General features: G+C 43.5%; 1 protein-coding gene across 2 annotated transcripts in view; it reads left to right on the forward strand.

Annotated features, from left to right (window-relative positions):
* The window catches only part of ATG4A (autophagy related 4A, cysteine peptidase), a 31,729-nt gene extending 18,513 nt beyond the window's left edge, over positions 1–13,216 (forward strand). Inside the window, exons 6-12 of one of the 2 annotated variants that reach the window (XM_006889907.1) lie at positions 2,733–2,812; positions 4,311–4,498; positions 4,620–4,698; positions 8,006–8,151; positions 9,368–9,424; positions 12,052–12,160; positions 13,118–13,216. In XM_006889907.1, coding sequence (XP_006889969.1) covers positions 2,733–2,812; positions 4,311–4,498; positions 4,620–4,698; positions 8,006–8,151; positions 9,368–9,424; positions 12,052–12,160; positions 13,118–13,188 — 730 coding nt within the window. In that variant the 3' untranslated portion in view covers positions 13,189–13,216. The remainder of the gene's footprint in view (positions 1–2,732; positions 2,813–4,310; positions 4,499–4,619; positions 4,699–8,005; positions 8,152–9,367; positions 9,425–12,051; positions 12,161–13,117) is intronic. The other variant, XM_006889908.1, reaches the window with a different exon arrangement.
* The last annotated feature ends 3,304 nt before the right edge of the window (positions 13,217–16,520 follow it).

Raw genomic sequence — 16,520 nt, forward strand, 5'->3', positions numbered from 1 at the left:
AGGATTAGCCATTTTACTTTGATCAAGTCCTATAAGTTAGACTCCATGACAGTGCAAAGTACACTGTTTCAATTATTAACCAAGCTGCATGAACTGGAATACTCTGAAGGTGTATGGCTGAGAGAAGTAGTTTCTATTTCCTGGGTGCTCAGGTGAAGGCTGTATCTTGGTTACATTTTTTTACTGATAGTGCAGTATTAATCACTAAGATTGGGCTTCATGGATCTACTCTTTGCTGGACAAGGTTAATATCTGTTGTTCATAGGATCCCTGTGAGTCTTACTTGACTTGATGGAACTTAACAACAACTACCTAGTTAGGAAACTCTGGTGGCCTAGTGAATAGAGAGTTGTGTTGCTAACCCAAAGGCAGGCAATTTGAATCCACCAGATGTTCCACTGGAGGAAGATGGGAAATCTTCTCTCATGTGATTTACAATCTCTTAAAATTTACTAAGGCGCAAGCTATGAGCCAATTCCAACTCCACATCACTACCAACAACAATAACAAAGTAGGTGAAACTTTGTCTCATATACTCTGGGCATGTTAGGATATTTCTGTCCTTGGAAAAAGACATCATATGGGGAAGGTGATAGTCACTTGGAAAGGTGAGGTCAGAGAAACAGAAGTTAAATCTGTTTTTCTCAGCCTAGCAAGAGGAGAAGTTAAAGGTGAGTTGTTGCTTTGTACCTTAGAGTTGGAACCAATCCATAGCTGACCCTCTGGCAAATTTTCAGAGACAGTTTTCAGAGCACTTGGTGGATTTGAACTGTGTACTTTCAGGATTAAAGCACCACTTTTTGCCACCAGGATTATTGTTTTTATATGCCAGCGAGTCACCTGCAACTCATAACGACCCTTTTGTACAACAGCCTGCGCTGTCCTGAGCCAGTCTCACTGACTCTGACACACCCACCCGCATTGCCCCAGTTACTCTATCAATCCAACTCTTCTGGGGTCTTCCTCTCCTGTGCTCTCCCTCCACCCTTCTGGGTATGATGTCCTCATCCAAAGCTTGGTCCCTCCTGGTCACGTGCCCAAAGTAGTAGTGGCCACCAGAGTAGGCAGGGTATTTTTATTTAGACATCAGATAATCTCTCCTTTAAAAAGATTTTCTTTCTTATCTCCCATGGCATTATACAACTCAGCATTCTCTCTCTCATTCTCTCACTCTCACTCTCTCTCCCCCCAGCTGCTTGTCAGTCAGCCCCCCCTGCAGAGATTAAGTCTATAACCTAAGTCTACTTGTCTATTTACCTAGCGATCTCACTGCATGTGAGAAGGTTGGAAAGACCAGAACTTTCAGCATTTTCCTGTCTCCATAGCATCTGTTCTCTGTCTCTGTCTCTCTCACACATGCACACACACACACACACACACACACACACACACACACACACACCCCCTGGTGATGTGGACCTTAAAGCTCTTGGCTACTAAGTGAAAGGTAAAGGATTTGAACCCATTAGCTGTTTTCTAAGAGAAAAGAAGACAGTGTGCTTCTGTAAAGAATGATTTATAACCTCAGAAACCCTATGGGGCAGTTCTGTCCTGTAGGTTCAGTATAAGCTGTAATTGACTTGATAAAAATGGGACATCTATCTGGCAATAGGATAGATAGATAGATAGATAGATAGATAGATAGATAGAGATATATATTCTATCTATCTATCTATCAATCATCTATCATATTACTGTCTATCATCTATCATATTACTGTCTATCATCTATCTTCCTTTCTGTCTGCCTACCTGCTTATCTATCTATCATCTATCTATCTATCTATCTATCTATCTATCTATCTATCTATCTATCTATCTATCTATCTTCCTCTCACTACCATTGAGTTAGAAATGTCTCATAACTGACCTTCCATTAGGTTTTCAGGGAGGCTGTAAATCACATAGGAGGACATTGTTCATCTTTCTCCCACAGAGTATAATTGAGCTGCCAGAAAGGTATGGCCTTTGCATTAGCAGCACAACTTCCTATGGAGTAGGCAACCAGAACTCTCTTATGTCTTTGCCTGTCTGTCTTTCAAGACAGAGAGAGAGGGAGCTCTGGCGATGTAGCCCATAGGGAGTCCAGAACATCTTTCTCCGTGAAACAATTTCTACATGTGCACTTCCATAAGATTAATTACATTCTTCAAGCTGTGCAGCCATTGTTGTTTCTTTTTCCTAATTATCTTCCCCATTAGTGTAAACCCACTCCCCTTCACCTTCCTATTCAACCTATTGAGTTGCTGTTGTTAATCAGATCCCTTATAGTTATTTAAAAAATTATTATGCTCAATATAGACATTCTTTACTAATTACCAGATAAGTCTATATTTTAATGATAACTTCCCTCCTTAAAAAAGTCAGGGTTTTTTTGTTTGTTTCTTTGTTTTTTAGGAAAAGAAAACAAAATGTCTTGGAACAGGTGCATTCAGAACTTTTCCATTTTATCTAATAGGAGTAATAATGTCCTTTTGTGAGGTTGACTTTTGACTTCGTAAAGCTGAGAAGTCTCGCTTTTAAGGTACAGATCTAGTGAGTAGGGCATTCAAAAGGTTCCTGGGTAAGGAATGTTCTAGAGCTCTAGCAATAGAGCCAGAGCTCTTGTGACCAACCCCTCCGTGGCACAGTGTTCGGTGACCTTAGGGACAATGAACATAAATTGTATTTCTGCCTGCTGACAGGGAAGTTGCCGCTTCCCTAATTGTGATGTCACTCTGTTTTGCTTTGCAGAAAACTTGCTTTATTTGATGATTGGAACTCCTTGGCTGTTTATGTTTCAATGGATAACACAGTGGTCATTGAAGATATCAGTAAGTCCCAAACCTGTTCACTTTCGTGGCTTGGTGAGTGATGAATTCCTTCCTTACCATTCAGAAAGCTGGGATCCTGGACAGTCTCTGGTGTACTGCACCAAGACACTAAGCTTCAGGGGACAGAAGACAAACAAAACGATCAGCTGTGCATCAGAATAGAACTACGCTTTGTAGGGTTTTCATGGCTGTCATCTTTTGGAGATTGTCAGGCCTTTTTTTCTGGGGCGCTTCTGTCGTAGTGTGCTGTCGAGTTGGAGCCGTCTCATAGCTGACCCTTCAGTGGGTTTTCAGAGGCCATCCATCATGTGTGAGGAGAGTACCCGTCTTTCTCCCACATAGCAACTGATGACTTTAACGCATCCCGCCTGAGAAGGATGGGCAATCTCCTCCTGTGCAATTTACTGCCTTTGAAAACCTGCTGGAGAGTCAGCTATGGGTCGGTTCTGACTTGGCATACAACCACCACCTCCTCCCTGAGGAACATCTGATTGGGTTCAGACCATTAACCATCAGCTGGGTTAGCATCCCAGTACTTAACCATCTGCACCACTTAGTGACTCTTTAAGAGCATGCCAGGCTCTGCTCTGGTTAACCATTCCCTTGGCCACTTTCATTCTTTCTGAAAGGAGATAAAAACGAGAGGGTCCTTGTTCCCTCTTAGTGAGGCATCAGGCCAATTCCCTGAAGGAGACCTGAAAGGAACATTATCAATTAAAGCGCCAATCTTGTGTGCAGGCACCATGAGTCAGACTTGACTGGTTAACAGCGTTTTGTTTGTCATTTTGTCCACCCTTGGTTTCTCTGCTGTAAGGGTTGTTGTTGTTATTGTTATGTGCTGTCGAGTCCGAACTGATTCATAGCTGACCCTCCAGCGGGTTTTCAGAGACTGCAAATCTCACAAGAGGAGATTTCACTTTTCTGCTGCAGAGAAGTTGGTGGATTTGAACCATGTGCCTTTGGATCGTCAGCGTAGCTTCTTACCTACCAGGCCACCAGCGTTCCCACTATGATGTTTAGAGAAACTTAAAGATATGATCTTGCCTCAGAGGTCCTTGCAGACTAGTTGAGGAATGACATCCTTTCAATGAGCCCCTAATATCCTATGGAACTAGGTTGTTGTGCTCCATCGAATTGGAACCAATTCATAGCTGACTCTCCACTGGGTTTTTAGAGGCAGTAAATCACACGGGAAGAGATTATCCATCTTTTCCTCACTAAACAGTTAGTGGATTCGAACCACAGGCCTTTGGATTGGCAGCACAACTCCTTAACCACTAGGCCACTAAAGCTCCCTGAGAGAACTTTCAGAGATGACTGAAAAGGGCCAGGACTGGAGGAATGCCCTGGGCTTCCTGGGAGAGGTGGGGCACAGTAGGGTGGAGAGTGCTAGAGGCAAGTCATGTGAAACCCTCCTTTTAACTATTGCCTTTTGAGTCTCTTTGAGGACTGGAGCCGGCATTCTGACCCAACTTCCTTTTCCTCTTTCTGCTTCTAGAAAAAACGTGCTGTGTCTTCCCCTTGAGTGCTGACAGGGCTGACACCGGCTCCCCACATCCTCCAAGTGCATCAAGCCAGAGTAAGAGCACACCCGCGTGCTGCCCAGCCTGGAAACCCCTGCTGCTCATTGTGCCCCTTCGCCTGGGCATAAACCAAATCAACCCTGTCTATGTTGATGCCTTCAAAGTAAGTCGCTCCTTTCCCCAAGCCCGCTGCTACCTGTCCATCACACCTCCATGTGAGCACAGAGATCCGTGAGCAGCAGTCCACAAGTGAGTTGAGAATCTTGCATTCTCTCTTCCTCCAGGAGTGTTTTAAGATGCCACAGTCTTTAGGGGCATTAGGAGGAAAGCCAAATAACGCCTATTATTTCATAGGATTCTTAGGTAAGAAAAGAGGAATCGCAAGTAAGTCACCGGGGGTCAAGGGAGAGGGGGGCGAAGGTTTGCATGGGAGGCCAGGCAATCCCAATTCGAGAGCCCAACTAGCCCCTGGCTGTTGCGGCCTCTGGTCTCCAGCCTGATCCAAGGAAAAGAACACTTCTATGTTCTTCCGATCCTCTTGCAATGCCTCTGCTTCCTTGCTTCTTGATCAAGTAGTTCTGTCTACGGTACTTTTTCCACTGGATCATCTCAAGGTCACATCGTTGCCTCTGCACATCTCTTCTCTTCCTTTGGGACCCAGGGGCGCAGTTTCCCTCCATTAACCTTGTTACTTAACAGCCAGGTTTGGTGCTCTGGCTTCCCAGGCGCACATAGCCAGGCCGGCTAGCTCACTGTTCGGAGCTATGGCTGGATAGGGAGGAATTAGGTGAAGGAAAACCTCAATGCCCTTTCTCTTGCAATTGAGAGGCACACCTGAAAACCAATAACTTCCTAAGACAGATGCTCTGGTGGCCCTACTCATAAGAAGCTACACTGAAATCCCAAAGGCACGGGAATTGAATCCACTAGCTGCTCTGGGAGAGATGGTCATCTCCACCCGTGTGATTTACTGCTTCTGCAAACCCAGCTATGGGTCAGTTTTGATTCGATGACACACAACAACAAAAACAACAAAATCGCATGACAAAGAGATTGCACATCTCTCTCCCACAAAGCTGTTAGTGCCTATCTTTTGACGGTGCAGTTCCTCGCCTACTGATTCCTTGACCCCCAGCCTCTCTGACTCCAGTTTACCAGAGAGAATTTGCTAAACTGGCATAGCCCTCATGTTCCTGAAGCCACTGTGGCTTTTGTTACATCTACCTTAAAGAGAGATGGAGTAGTCATCTGTTATTTAATAAATAGCCTGAGAGATAGGTGCATAGAGAGATGGATAGGTCGATAGATAGATAGATAGATAGATAGATAGATAGATAGATAGATAGATAAATAGATAGATGATAGATAGATAGATAGATAAATAGATAGATAGATAGATAGATAGAAATATATAGGATCCTTTGTGAAACCTTCACTTGTGACCCTCAAGTTATCCCCCACCCAGGACCCCTATTCTGACCCATTACCTTATTTTATGAGCTTAGGTGATCCAGATTTGCAGAGTGTCTGAAGGAAGGGAACTGTCCTTTACTGAACAGCTATTATGTGCCTGGAACTCTGCAAAGTGTGCGAGGCAGAGATCACTATTGCCATTTTCCAGATAGTGAAACCAAGGGTAAGAGAGGTTATTTCTAGCTAGAAAGTAGTAACTCCAGCGCTCAGTCTCAACGTGGCCATCTCTGCCTGTCACCCTGCATCACTTCCTCAGGGCCCTCCTGGCCCAGTGGGAAGCCAGAAGAAGCTCTTGGTGTTTGTGAATATGGCCAGGGTGAGATGCCGGAAGTTAGATGTTGACTGTATGTTAGCAATGTCTGTTGCCTGCACGTGGGTATAGGTTACCACCTTGAGATCTATAAATGTGAACTCTTGCCTCAGGATGGTTTTGAGGAGCCTGTTTCTTCTGCCTAGCCCTCACTAACAATCTTTGTTTAGTTCCCACATTATTTTTAGGACATTTTCTATCTTACACTGCCTCTCTTTGAAACATTCTCAGAAAAGGGTCAGCCTGCAAGGATCCAATACACACATACCACCCCCTGGTCTTGGGAAATGGCCCTGGCCCATGTCAGAGAAGGTGATGTTATTACCCTCAGCACCCTAACTCAGAACATCCTTCACAGACTGCTTAGTTCTTACTGTACTTTTGCATTCCATTATCTTGTCCTCTTATCTTTCTTTTTTTAAAAAAATAACTTTTTATTTTATACTGGTTTACTTACAAAGTTCGTACACATTCTTTTTCTTATCGTTTCAAGTGGGCTGTCTTCAAAACAACTTGGTGGTGGTTCTTTGTTGTGACTTGTGAAGGTGTGTGGTAGGGATGTCTTTGTAAAAATAGAATTGATCCTATTGATCTCTCCAGGCCTGGTGACTTCTCAAGAGGCACAGTCTAAGGGAAAATAGAACTTGATTTTTATGATGCTTATCTTATTAGGGCATTGATTTCTATATACTACTTGACATCTATTTGTAGGGAAATGATTCCAAACAGAGACTATTATGACCACCTTGTATGTATATCATGTTTTAAGCATTTTAAAGACTCTATTACTCCAGATTACAAAATGAGATATTAAGGCACAGAGTGAATTAAGTGGTTTGTCTGAGGTCTTAAGCTTGGAGAACACCTACGCTTTTCCTTAAACTTCTGAAACATATTGTTTCCCAACAGAAGCCTTTAGGGGTACCCAACACAATCCTAGAGTTCTTCTTCCACAGGTAGATCTCTCTTGGGACACAGAACCTCAGATGGACCCCAGTCCTGGACAGTGAAGTACCCCTTAGATACTTCTGCATACTGCATATTTCTGCATGCCTTTGATGAACATTGGGGGAACTCTCAGCACAGTAAACATTAGACAAACCTAGACATTTTATTATCTCAATTTCCTCCCCATGCTTAAGTCATTATTTGGATACGCTTTTCCCATTGAATGAAGTGTGGATTTTCACCACCACCACCCCTCACCCCCCCGGGACTTGTAAAGTGTCTGTTATCTCAAAGTGAACTTTCCTAGTGGGATGGATCTGTCCTGATGCTTATGGAACAAAGGCAGTGTTTTGTGACAGGAATTACTAACTTGCTAACAATTGCGAACTTGGTAGTTAATCAGCTCACATGCCTCATTTTCATAGCAAGTAGCCCTCCCGTTCTGGCTGAGTAGCATTTATTTTGGAGGTCAGGGTCATTTTACCAGGCCAGAGGTAACTGTCTGACCATAAGTCTGAGAGCAATAGGTCTAGCAAGCTTTCTTGTGTTAAAAGAGACAGAAAGCTCCTTAGTGAGAACTGGGCTCAGTGCCTGGAGATTCTACTGCCTCTCTCACCTTTTTGCAACTGCTGCTCACAGAGCCTGCCATGCCATTTGTGGTTTTTCATGCCCACTTTCCCCCAAACCTGTCGCTTTCCATTTCAGGACTTAAACTTTGAGGAGATGTAAACACTAGGGCACGTCTTCTCATCCAATATAAAATTGGAGTTCTGGTGGTGTCCTTCAAGCATGCTTGGCCCTGGCTTCAGGCTTTCTGTCATCCCATTCTCATTGTCACCAAGGGAGGGTGTAGGAGACCCCACCGCACCTTCATTGGGGGCAGTAGCTGTGCCAGGGCCACTAGTTCTGAGAGGGTTAACCATGTGCCATTTGAAACAGGGGATGAGCTCATCTTCCTGGATCCTCACACAACCCAGACCTTTGTCGACACTGAGGAGAATGGAATGGTTGATGACCAGACTTTCCATTGCTTGCAGTCCCCTCAGCGAATGAACATCCTGAACTTGGACCCTTCTGTGGCATTGGTGAGTATTGAAGGTTGAGTGGGCCAAGAGACAGGATGCCACCCTGTTCCAGCTTGCCTTCCTGGGAGCTATCCAAGTTGCTGGTGGGGTACCATCCCCATCAGAGGCAGTATAGTATAGTGGGTATGGAGGGAACTTTGGAGTCAAACTACTCAAGTTAGAATCCAGCCTTTGTCACTTATCAGCTACAGATTTAGCCTGTCTGAGTCTCAATCTTCTCATCTTTTAAAAGGAAGAAAAGAAGAACTGCTTCTTTGGAGGGTTGGTATGAGGATTGTATGAGGTATAATGTGTGGAAAGCACTTAGCGCAGTACCTGGCACATAGTGAACATTCTATAAATGTTACCTGTTATTTGTATTATGATCTTTCTCCCTCGGTCTCCCTTCTGGCCCCCCAGTTACTGCCATCTGGGCATATGGAAGAAAGGATAAGGGACAAGCCCCCCCTGGGTGGACCCTGTCCATTTCTCTGGGCATGTAATCCAGGGAGTTGCAGTGTTGCTACCCCAGAAATTATGTATGTTGTCTTTAGACAATGAAAGGACATGAATTAACCTAATGAAGTAGGTGAAGCGCATCTACTGACCCAAAATGTCAGAGAGTCAGTAACTGAGAACACACTGACTCTCTTGTTTTGCACCGTTATTTCCACTAACGTAGGATAGAGCTGAGAATAGAGGAGACTGACCGTTCTCTATTCTATTGGCTCATTTCTTCAATGTCAAAGTCATCTTATTGAAGTAGTGCTTCTAGCTAAAGGTACTAGACTTGATTGCTGGCTTAATGGAATACTCTTCATAGGTATGGCTCTGTGGGCTGAATGTAATGGAATTATTAACCCCACACTTTGGAGACTGGCCTTTCAGTTACTGTATCTTTCAAGACAGCAGGGAGAGGGACATGGAGGGAAAGGGCCAAGGGGAGAGGAAAATGGACAGAGAGCTAGAAGTAGAGAGAAAAATGACAGTTATAAGAGTGGCAGACACAGAGAAGGAGGGCAGGTGCATGTGAGCACAGGCATGTGAGAATGTTTATAAACACATATATTGCTTAAGAGAAGCAATAAGCTAAGAGAGAGAATCCCAGCTGATCTTCCTCCTTGTCTCTGGAAGACACATCCTAATTCTGGGCCCACTGCTCCATCGTCTCACCCAAAGATCCCGCCTTGCTACCTCTGACCAATTCTAAGTTGTGTTCTTCTGCTTCCCCCCAAAGGGATTTTTCTGCAAAGAAGAAAAAGACTTTGATAGCTGGTGTAGCCTTGTTCAGAAGGTAACAAAATATTTGTCTTAGTTTATGATAAAGAAAGCTACTTTGCAAGAGTGTTTTGTATACTCACACAAAACATAGTGTGATACAACTTTATTGGGGGAAAAAAGAAACTAAGGCAACAGAGAAACTATGAGATGAGAATTTTGTCTAATATTGGGGGACTTTACTAAAATTTCTGTTTGAAATCTAATAAGTGTGTCAAGTGAACAATATTTTTCTTCTTATCTATTTATTGAGTACTTTTTTTTTTAGCCTGGAAGCAGGAGCGGCATCCACTTCCAAAATGGCTTGCCTCCAGAAACTCTATGTATGAATAGTGCACAGGCCATTCGTTCATAGGGTCGCTATGAGTTGTCTGTGACTCGACTGCACCTAACAACAACAACAACAACAACTATTTTTGGGAGTTTTGTTTGTTTTTTAAATTTTATTATTTTTTTTGTGTGTACCGCCAAATTAGATCTGACAGGTATAGGAGGAGATGGCCCCTCCTTCTCCAACAGAGCATCTGGTGCCCCAGGATTGCAGTGCAGCTTCTTGCCTCTAGGCCACCAGAGCTCCCTTAAGTGAGCACTATTTTTAACTAAAAGTTTTGTCCGAGTAAAATAATAAGTCTTCTGAAATACTGAGTTGAGTCATAAAATAGTTATCTATTCTTTCCCCAAATATGCCAATGCCTAATTGGCATATTAGGGAGTGCTAATGGCCTTGTAATAAGACACTGCACTGCAATCCAAAGGCACGTGATTCAAATCCACCAATTTCTCTATGAGAGAAAGATGAGGAATCTCCTCCTATGAGATTAAACTGCCCCTGAAAACCCACTGGAGGGTCAGCTATGGGTTGGTTGCAACTTGATGGTACACAGCAACAACAACAACAACAATACATCCTTACTCTATTCCTAACATTGTTGTAGCTGAAGAAATGACACTACTTTGCTATTCTCTTACAAGTCCATTTACAGCTTAATTCATCCCATTATGCTTCAGAGGGCTTGCCTCTTTATTAATTCTCTGTGTTGTAGTGGGTAAGGAGTTACACTCCCACTTTTAAAACAGGAGGTTCAAATCCACCAGATGCTCTGTGGGAGAAAAATTAGCAACCTCTTCCATGCTATTTACTGTCTCTGATAACCTGCTAGAGGGTCAGCTATGAATCTTGTCCAACTCAACGGCACATAACAATTTATATAAAATATAGGCACATTTGGAAGCAGGAGTGGCGTCCACTTCCTAAATAACATGCCTCTAGAAACTATGAACTTTGATAAATGTCAATAGTTGTAGAGGGGCTTCAGGCCTTTTGTTCATAGGGTCGCTATGAGTCGTGCTCGACTCAAAGGTAGTCAACAACAACAACGACATAGGCATATTAGGAAATCCCTAGATGTTTAAGTGCTGAACTGCTAGCTGAAAGATTGGTAGTTCGGATCTACCCAGAGGCACCTTGGAAGTTAGGTCTGGTGATCTGCTTTTGAATGGTGACAGGTTTGAAAACCCTTTGGAGCAGTTCTACTCTCTACACGTGGAGTTGCCATGACTTGAAATCAACTCAATAGCAAGTAACGGCAGCAGCAGTACACTAAGATGTAAAGAAATACAGTTGGCCTACATCTTTGTAAATTTGAAAGTTACTATTTCTTTTTGTACCTTTATTATGCAAAAGGGAAGTATTCCTTTGGCCTTCCTCAGTCTTGGCCTCTAACACTTGCAAAATGTATGGGAGACATTGATAAATGTTTATTGGAAGAATAAAGGGAGAGCACCAAGAGTCATTTAAAGAGCCCAGTATGGAAGGGGGATGTGGAAAAAGCCCTATGTGGGGCTGGCAGGAGATCCAGTGTCCTCCTAGCTGAAAACAAAAGGGATCACCAAGATGTTAAATGTCTGGATGGAAGATTTGCCATCCCAAGTGAGCAAATTATTAATACCATTGTCTCCATCTGAATCAGAAGCCCCAATTAATAATTAGCTGAGAGTGAATAGAGAATTCTTTTTCCAAAGGCAATACTTACTTACACTTTAGACAGGAGAGAAATTGGGTTCATATTACATTTAAAGTCGTACTGAGAATCTTCTGATGAGAAGTTGCCATTTAAATGAGACCATACACTGTAAATGTTGGATGAACCTGCAACTAATTTCGTCTTTGGAGAAATTCGTTTGGATTAATCAACATTTTCTTGAACCAACAAATCAGGAACCTCTCACCCCAAAGTTAAAGTGGGACTTTGCAACTGAGGAATGGCCAGCACCTCATAGTGGAGCATGCGCACTAAGTACTGACTTTTTTTTTTTATCAGCTACTCCCTCCCCTGCTCTTCTTTCTAGACAAAACAACAGGACCTAGAACCGAAGGATGCTAGTCCTCAGATGGGTCACATAGGGGATGGGCTGTATTCAGTAAGGCCCTTGATTTTACCTTTTAACAGCTAGATCATTCTTTTAGGCTCTGAGGTTCTAGATTAACACATTGCCACACACTTTTTAAATTGACGGCCGCGCTTAGGAACACATTTGCCGTCATTTGCGGCAACGTGTTAATAGAGTGCCAATTGGATAGCAGTTAAAAGTCAATGGTAGAAGGAATCGCCAGTGCTTACAGCTATTTCTGGGTCTCCTCAGGAAATCCTAAAGGAGAATTTAAGGATGTTTGAATTAGTTCAGAAGCATCCATCACACTGGCCTCCTTTTGTACCTCCAGCCAAGCCTGAAGTGACAACCACAGGAGCAGGTAAGCGGTTGTTCGGGGGCAATTGTGACTTTCCACTTTCCACGGCAAAGGTCTTTTCTCCTAGCTAGAATCTTTAGTGGGCTCAAGTGTGTCAGAGATTGCGAGGATGGCACAGGATGAGATAGGATTCAGGTCTGTTGTTTGTGGGGTTGCCATGAGTCATACCCGATGGCACCGAACTACAGCAACAACAGCAAAGCAGAATCACGGGAGCTCTGCTTGGCCTAGTGGTAAGGAATTGTTCTGCTAACCCAAAGGCACACAGCTTTGCATTCGCTAGCTGGTCCGTGGGAAAAAGATGAGCAGTCTCCTCTCATGAGATTTACGGCCTCCGAAAATCCACTGGAGGGTCAGCTATGAATCAGTTCTAACTTGATTGTGCATAACAACAACAACAGAAATGTCATGAACCAATGTTGGGCTATTTCAAATAATGAGAATATAAAATAATATAGGCTTCAGGCTAAAGGTGTATGTAAAATCACAGTGACTTAAGTATCATTTTCCCCCTTTGATCTGGTTCAGCATAACAAACCAGAGAGGCCATGGTAATTCAGACACTTCAAAGGGCCAACCCGGCTTCAGCCTCACATTGTAAATAGGGAAGTATAACTAGTCTAGTTGATTTGATTCTCTATAGAAGAGGTCTAATATGTGCGAGGGAGTTCTGGTGACCTAGTGGTGGAGTTGCACTGCCAACCCAACAGCAGATGGTTTGAATTCATCACATGCTCTGCAGGAGAAAGATAGATAATCTCCTTTCCTGTAATTTACATCCTCTGGAAACCTGCTGCAGCGTCAGCTATAAGTCAGTTCTGACACGATAATAACAGTAACAGCAGTACTTGGTAGTGGCCCTGTGAATAAGTCTCCCCTAGGCAAGTTTTTCATTAGCAAAAGAATTTAGCATTTCTGACTATCCAACATTTCTTCTTTCTCCTTTCTGTATTCTGATAGAGTTCATTGATTCAGCTGAACAACTGGAAGATTTTGATCTGGAGGAAGATTTTGAGATTTTGAGCGTATAGAATAGTGGGAGCGCAGTGTGGAGGTCTGTCTTCCATCTTAGCACCAATCCAGACCTGAACTCACGACATAAAACTTTTCCAGTCAGCAAGTGCCTGATATGCCAACAGCATACAAACTCGAAAGCAATCATGACTGAGCCAATCACCATTTGTCAGAGCAGAAGAAAAGAAAAGAAAGTAAAATCCTTCCCCAGGAAGAAGGGCACCAGTTGTGGAGTCCAGAGGCAGAAAATTCAGAAGTCCACTGCTTCCCAGCTTATCTTAAACGGATGGTGACTACAAGTCTTTGGTAACTGAAGAGAGGAGATGGACATCCAGAACGTAGACAGTAGTTCTCATTGTGCTTCAAACACCAGCAGATGAGAGATTGTTATTCCATTTTCTTCACCCTTTCAGGTGTGACATCTTCCAGGCTAAATCCAAAGAACAAACCTGTTCTCTTGCTCTACCAGTAGTGTGACTGAACCAGGGAGAAGATAATTCTTGTTAAACTTGCATATGTATTTAGATGACCACCACAGTTTATATCGGTGTGTGTGTCAGACAAATGATGTCAAATGTACATTTCTTGTTCTCCTTCCCTTTTAGGGAGAACCCTGCTAATTGATGGTTCACCATTGCTGTCCTTTCAGAAACTTTTGTCAGCTCTCACCCTGTCCTTAAATCATAATTGCTTAAACCAGGGGGTCAGCAAACTTCTGTAAAGGGCCAGATAGTTTTATTTTAGGCTTTGCAGGCCACGCGGCCTCTGGCACAGCTACTCAACTCTGCAGTTGTAGCGCAAAAGCGGCCAATAGCCAATATGCACGCAAATGAGCGTGGCTGTAATCCAATAAAACTTTATTTACAAGAAGATGTGGTGGGCCAGGTTTGGCCTGCAGAGCATACATTGCCAATTATTGACTGAAATGGTTGATTTTTTTTGTTTGTTTATGAAATGAACAATAAATTGCGTTTGAATTATACATGGTTTTTGTTGACAGTCATATTTAGAAAGATTTATTGGTGCAGTGATATTTTGATATGTGCATCAAATAATATGATTGCAAGCTATTTAAGGACTAGCAACTTAGAAAGCTTTGGAACACTTACTGATCTAATTAGTTTTGCTAACTGCTCTACTGTGGGGTTGCACCTCAAGTTCTAGTAAGAATATCTTGCCATTTGTCTGTCCGTGCTTTCTCAGCTTCTATAGATTTCAATTCCTCTTACTCAGCCAAGTCCTGAGGGAGCCCAGCAGCTAGGGTTTGCAAGCTAGCACCAAGCTATTTTTGGTATGTTTAGGAATGTTAATCTACATGGTTCCTCTAGTGACACAGTCCATAGAGAGTTGTGCTCACAAAGGCAGTGCCTCTCTGATGTTTTGAACCCACCAGCAACCAGCACCTCTGCTGGGAGAACAATGAGCTATCTCCTCCTGTGCGCTATGCAGCCTTAGAGACCCAGTGGGAGGATTGGCTATGTGTTGAGTTTGACATGACAGCAATGAGGTGTTTTGGGTTTTGGGTGTGGTTTTTTTTGTGGTTTCTTATATTTCATCTCTCTCTTCCCCCCCCCCTTACGCAGCAGTATATTCCAGTGGTTAAAAATGCAAAAGCTAATTAATGGTATTCAGGACCTCCTCCTCCTCCACACCAGTTTCCTTCCCTGAAAGCTCCCCATGCTATTTATTTCTTGTTTCTCTTTCCAGGAGATTCGTGTTATGCTACTAACCTTTAGGTGGGAGCTCTGGTGGCCTGGTCGGTAGGAGTTGCACTGCCAACGCCAGATGCCAAAGGCATGCAAAATAGTCTGCCCGTGTTTTCCTCTGAGAGAGTCTTGCCAGCTTGAAAAGTACTGCTTTATATGCACTAAAGGCTAAAACCAGACCTCTAAACATTTTAGAGCTCCTACTGTGTGCTCTAGGGAGTTCTGGTGGCCCAGTGGTAACAAGCTGCACTGCAAAACCGAAGGCTCATGGTTCGAATCCACCAGCTGGGTCAGCAATGGGTTGGTTCCAACTCAATGGTACACAACAAACACCTTTAGATAGGGGGATCTGGTGGTACAGGGGTTAAAGTACTTCAAACTAAACTTCAACAACAACTGTATGCTCTAGGGAGCTCTGGTGGTGCCGTTAACCTCAGATCTTCTCCTCTCTGGCAGTTCTAACCCACCAGCTGATCAGTGGGAGAATAGTCGCTCAGAGGGCAATCTCCTCTTGTGTGATTTATAGCCTCTGAAACCTGCTGAAGGTCTGCGGTGAGTCAGTCCTGACTCAACAGCACATAACAACAACAACAACAACAATCTTTTGATAGGGAGATCTGGTGGAACTGGGGGTTAAGCTCTTCAAACTCCTTTAGCCATTCAATGGGAGAAAGACTCAGCCATTTGCTTCTGTAATGATTGTTGTTGTTGTGGTGGTGGTGGTTATGTGCCATCGAGTCGCTTGCGACTCATAGCGACCCTATGTACAATAGCCCTAAACTCTGCTCTGTCCTGTGCCAATCGCACCTACCCTGATTACCCACTGAATCAATCCACCTCCTAGACGGCCTTCCCCTCCTGCGCTGTCCCTCCACCCTCCCAAGCATGATGTCCTTGTCCCTCCTTACAACATGTCCAAAGTATGTCAGACGAAGCCCCAGAATCCTTGCCTCCAAGGAGCAGCCCAATTTCACCCTCTCCAGGATGAACCTGTTCGTTTTCTTAGCAGTCCATGGTACATTCAATATTCTTCTCCAGCACCACAGCTCAAAGACATCAATTCTCCTTCTATCCTCCCCAGTCATTGTCCAGCTCTTTGATGCATAGAAAGTGATTGCAAAGACCATGGCCTGTATCAGGCGCACCTTAGTCTCCAGAGTGACACCATTGCTCTTCAGTACCCTGGAGAGGTCCCTAACAGCAGACTTTCCCATTGCAATACAAGAAAACTCTATGGGGTGGTTCTACTGTCATGTGCTATAGTTAAGAATCAGTATTAATTCAATGGCACTCAACAAAGTTAGTAGCTGATCTCAAACTGTATCACCCAGAGATCTTTTTAAATGTATGTATGATTTTGTGTATATTTAGGAATATTAATGTACTTGGTTCCCCTGGTGGCCTAGTGGGTAGGGAGTTGTGCAGCCAACCCAAAGGTAGGTGGTTCCAAAGTACCAGCCGCTCTGTGGGAAAGAGATAGGCAGTGTCCTCCTGTGTGATTAACAGCCTGTGAGAGCTTGCTGGTGGGTCATCTATGAGTTGATTCCCACTAGACAGCCGTGCATTGTTTTATCATATGACTTGTGCACATAATATCATAAACATAGAAAACGATACAGAATATATATGTTTGATATAACTGA

Source organism: Elephantulus edwardii, unplaced genomic scaffold (assembly GCF_000299155.1).
Source record: "Elephantulus edwardii isolate Elephantulus edwardi_28Jun2011 unplaced genomic scaffold, EleEdw1.0 scaffold00083, whole genome shotgun sequence".
NCBI classification, from domain to species: domain Eukaryota; kingdom Metazoa; phylum Chordata; class Mammalia; order Macroscelidea; family Macroscelididae; genus Elephantulus; species Elephantulus edwardii.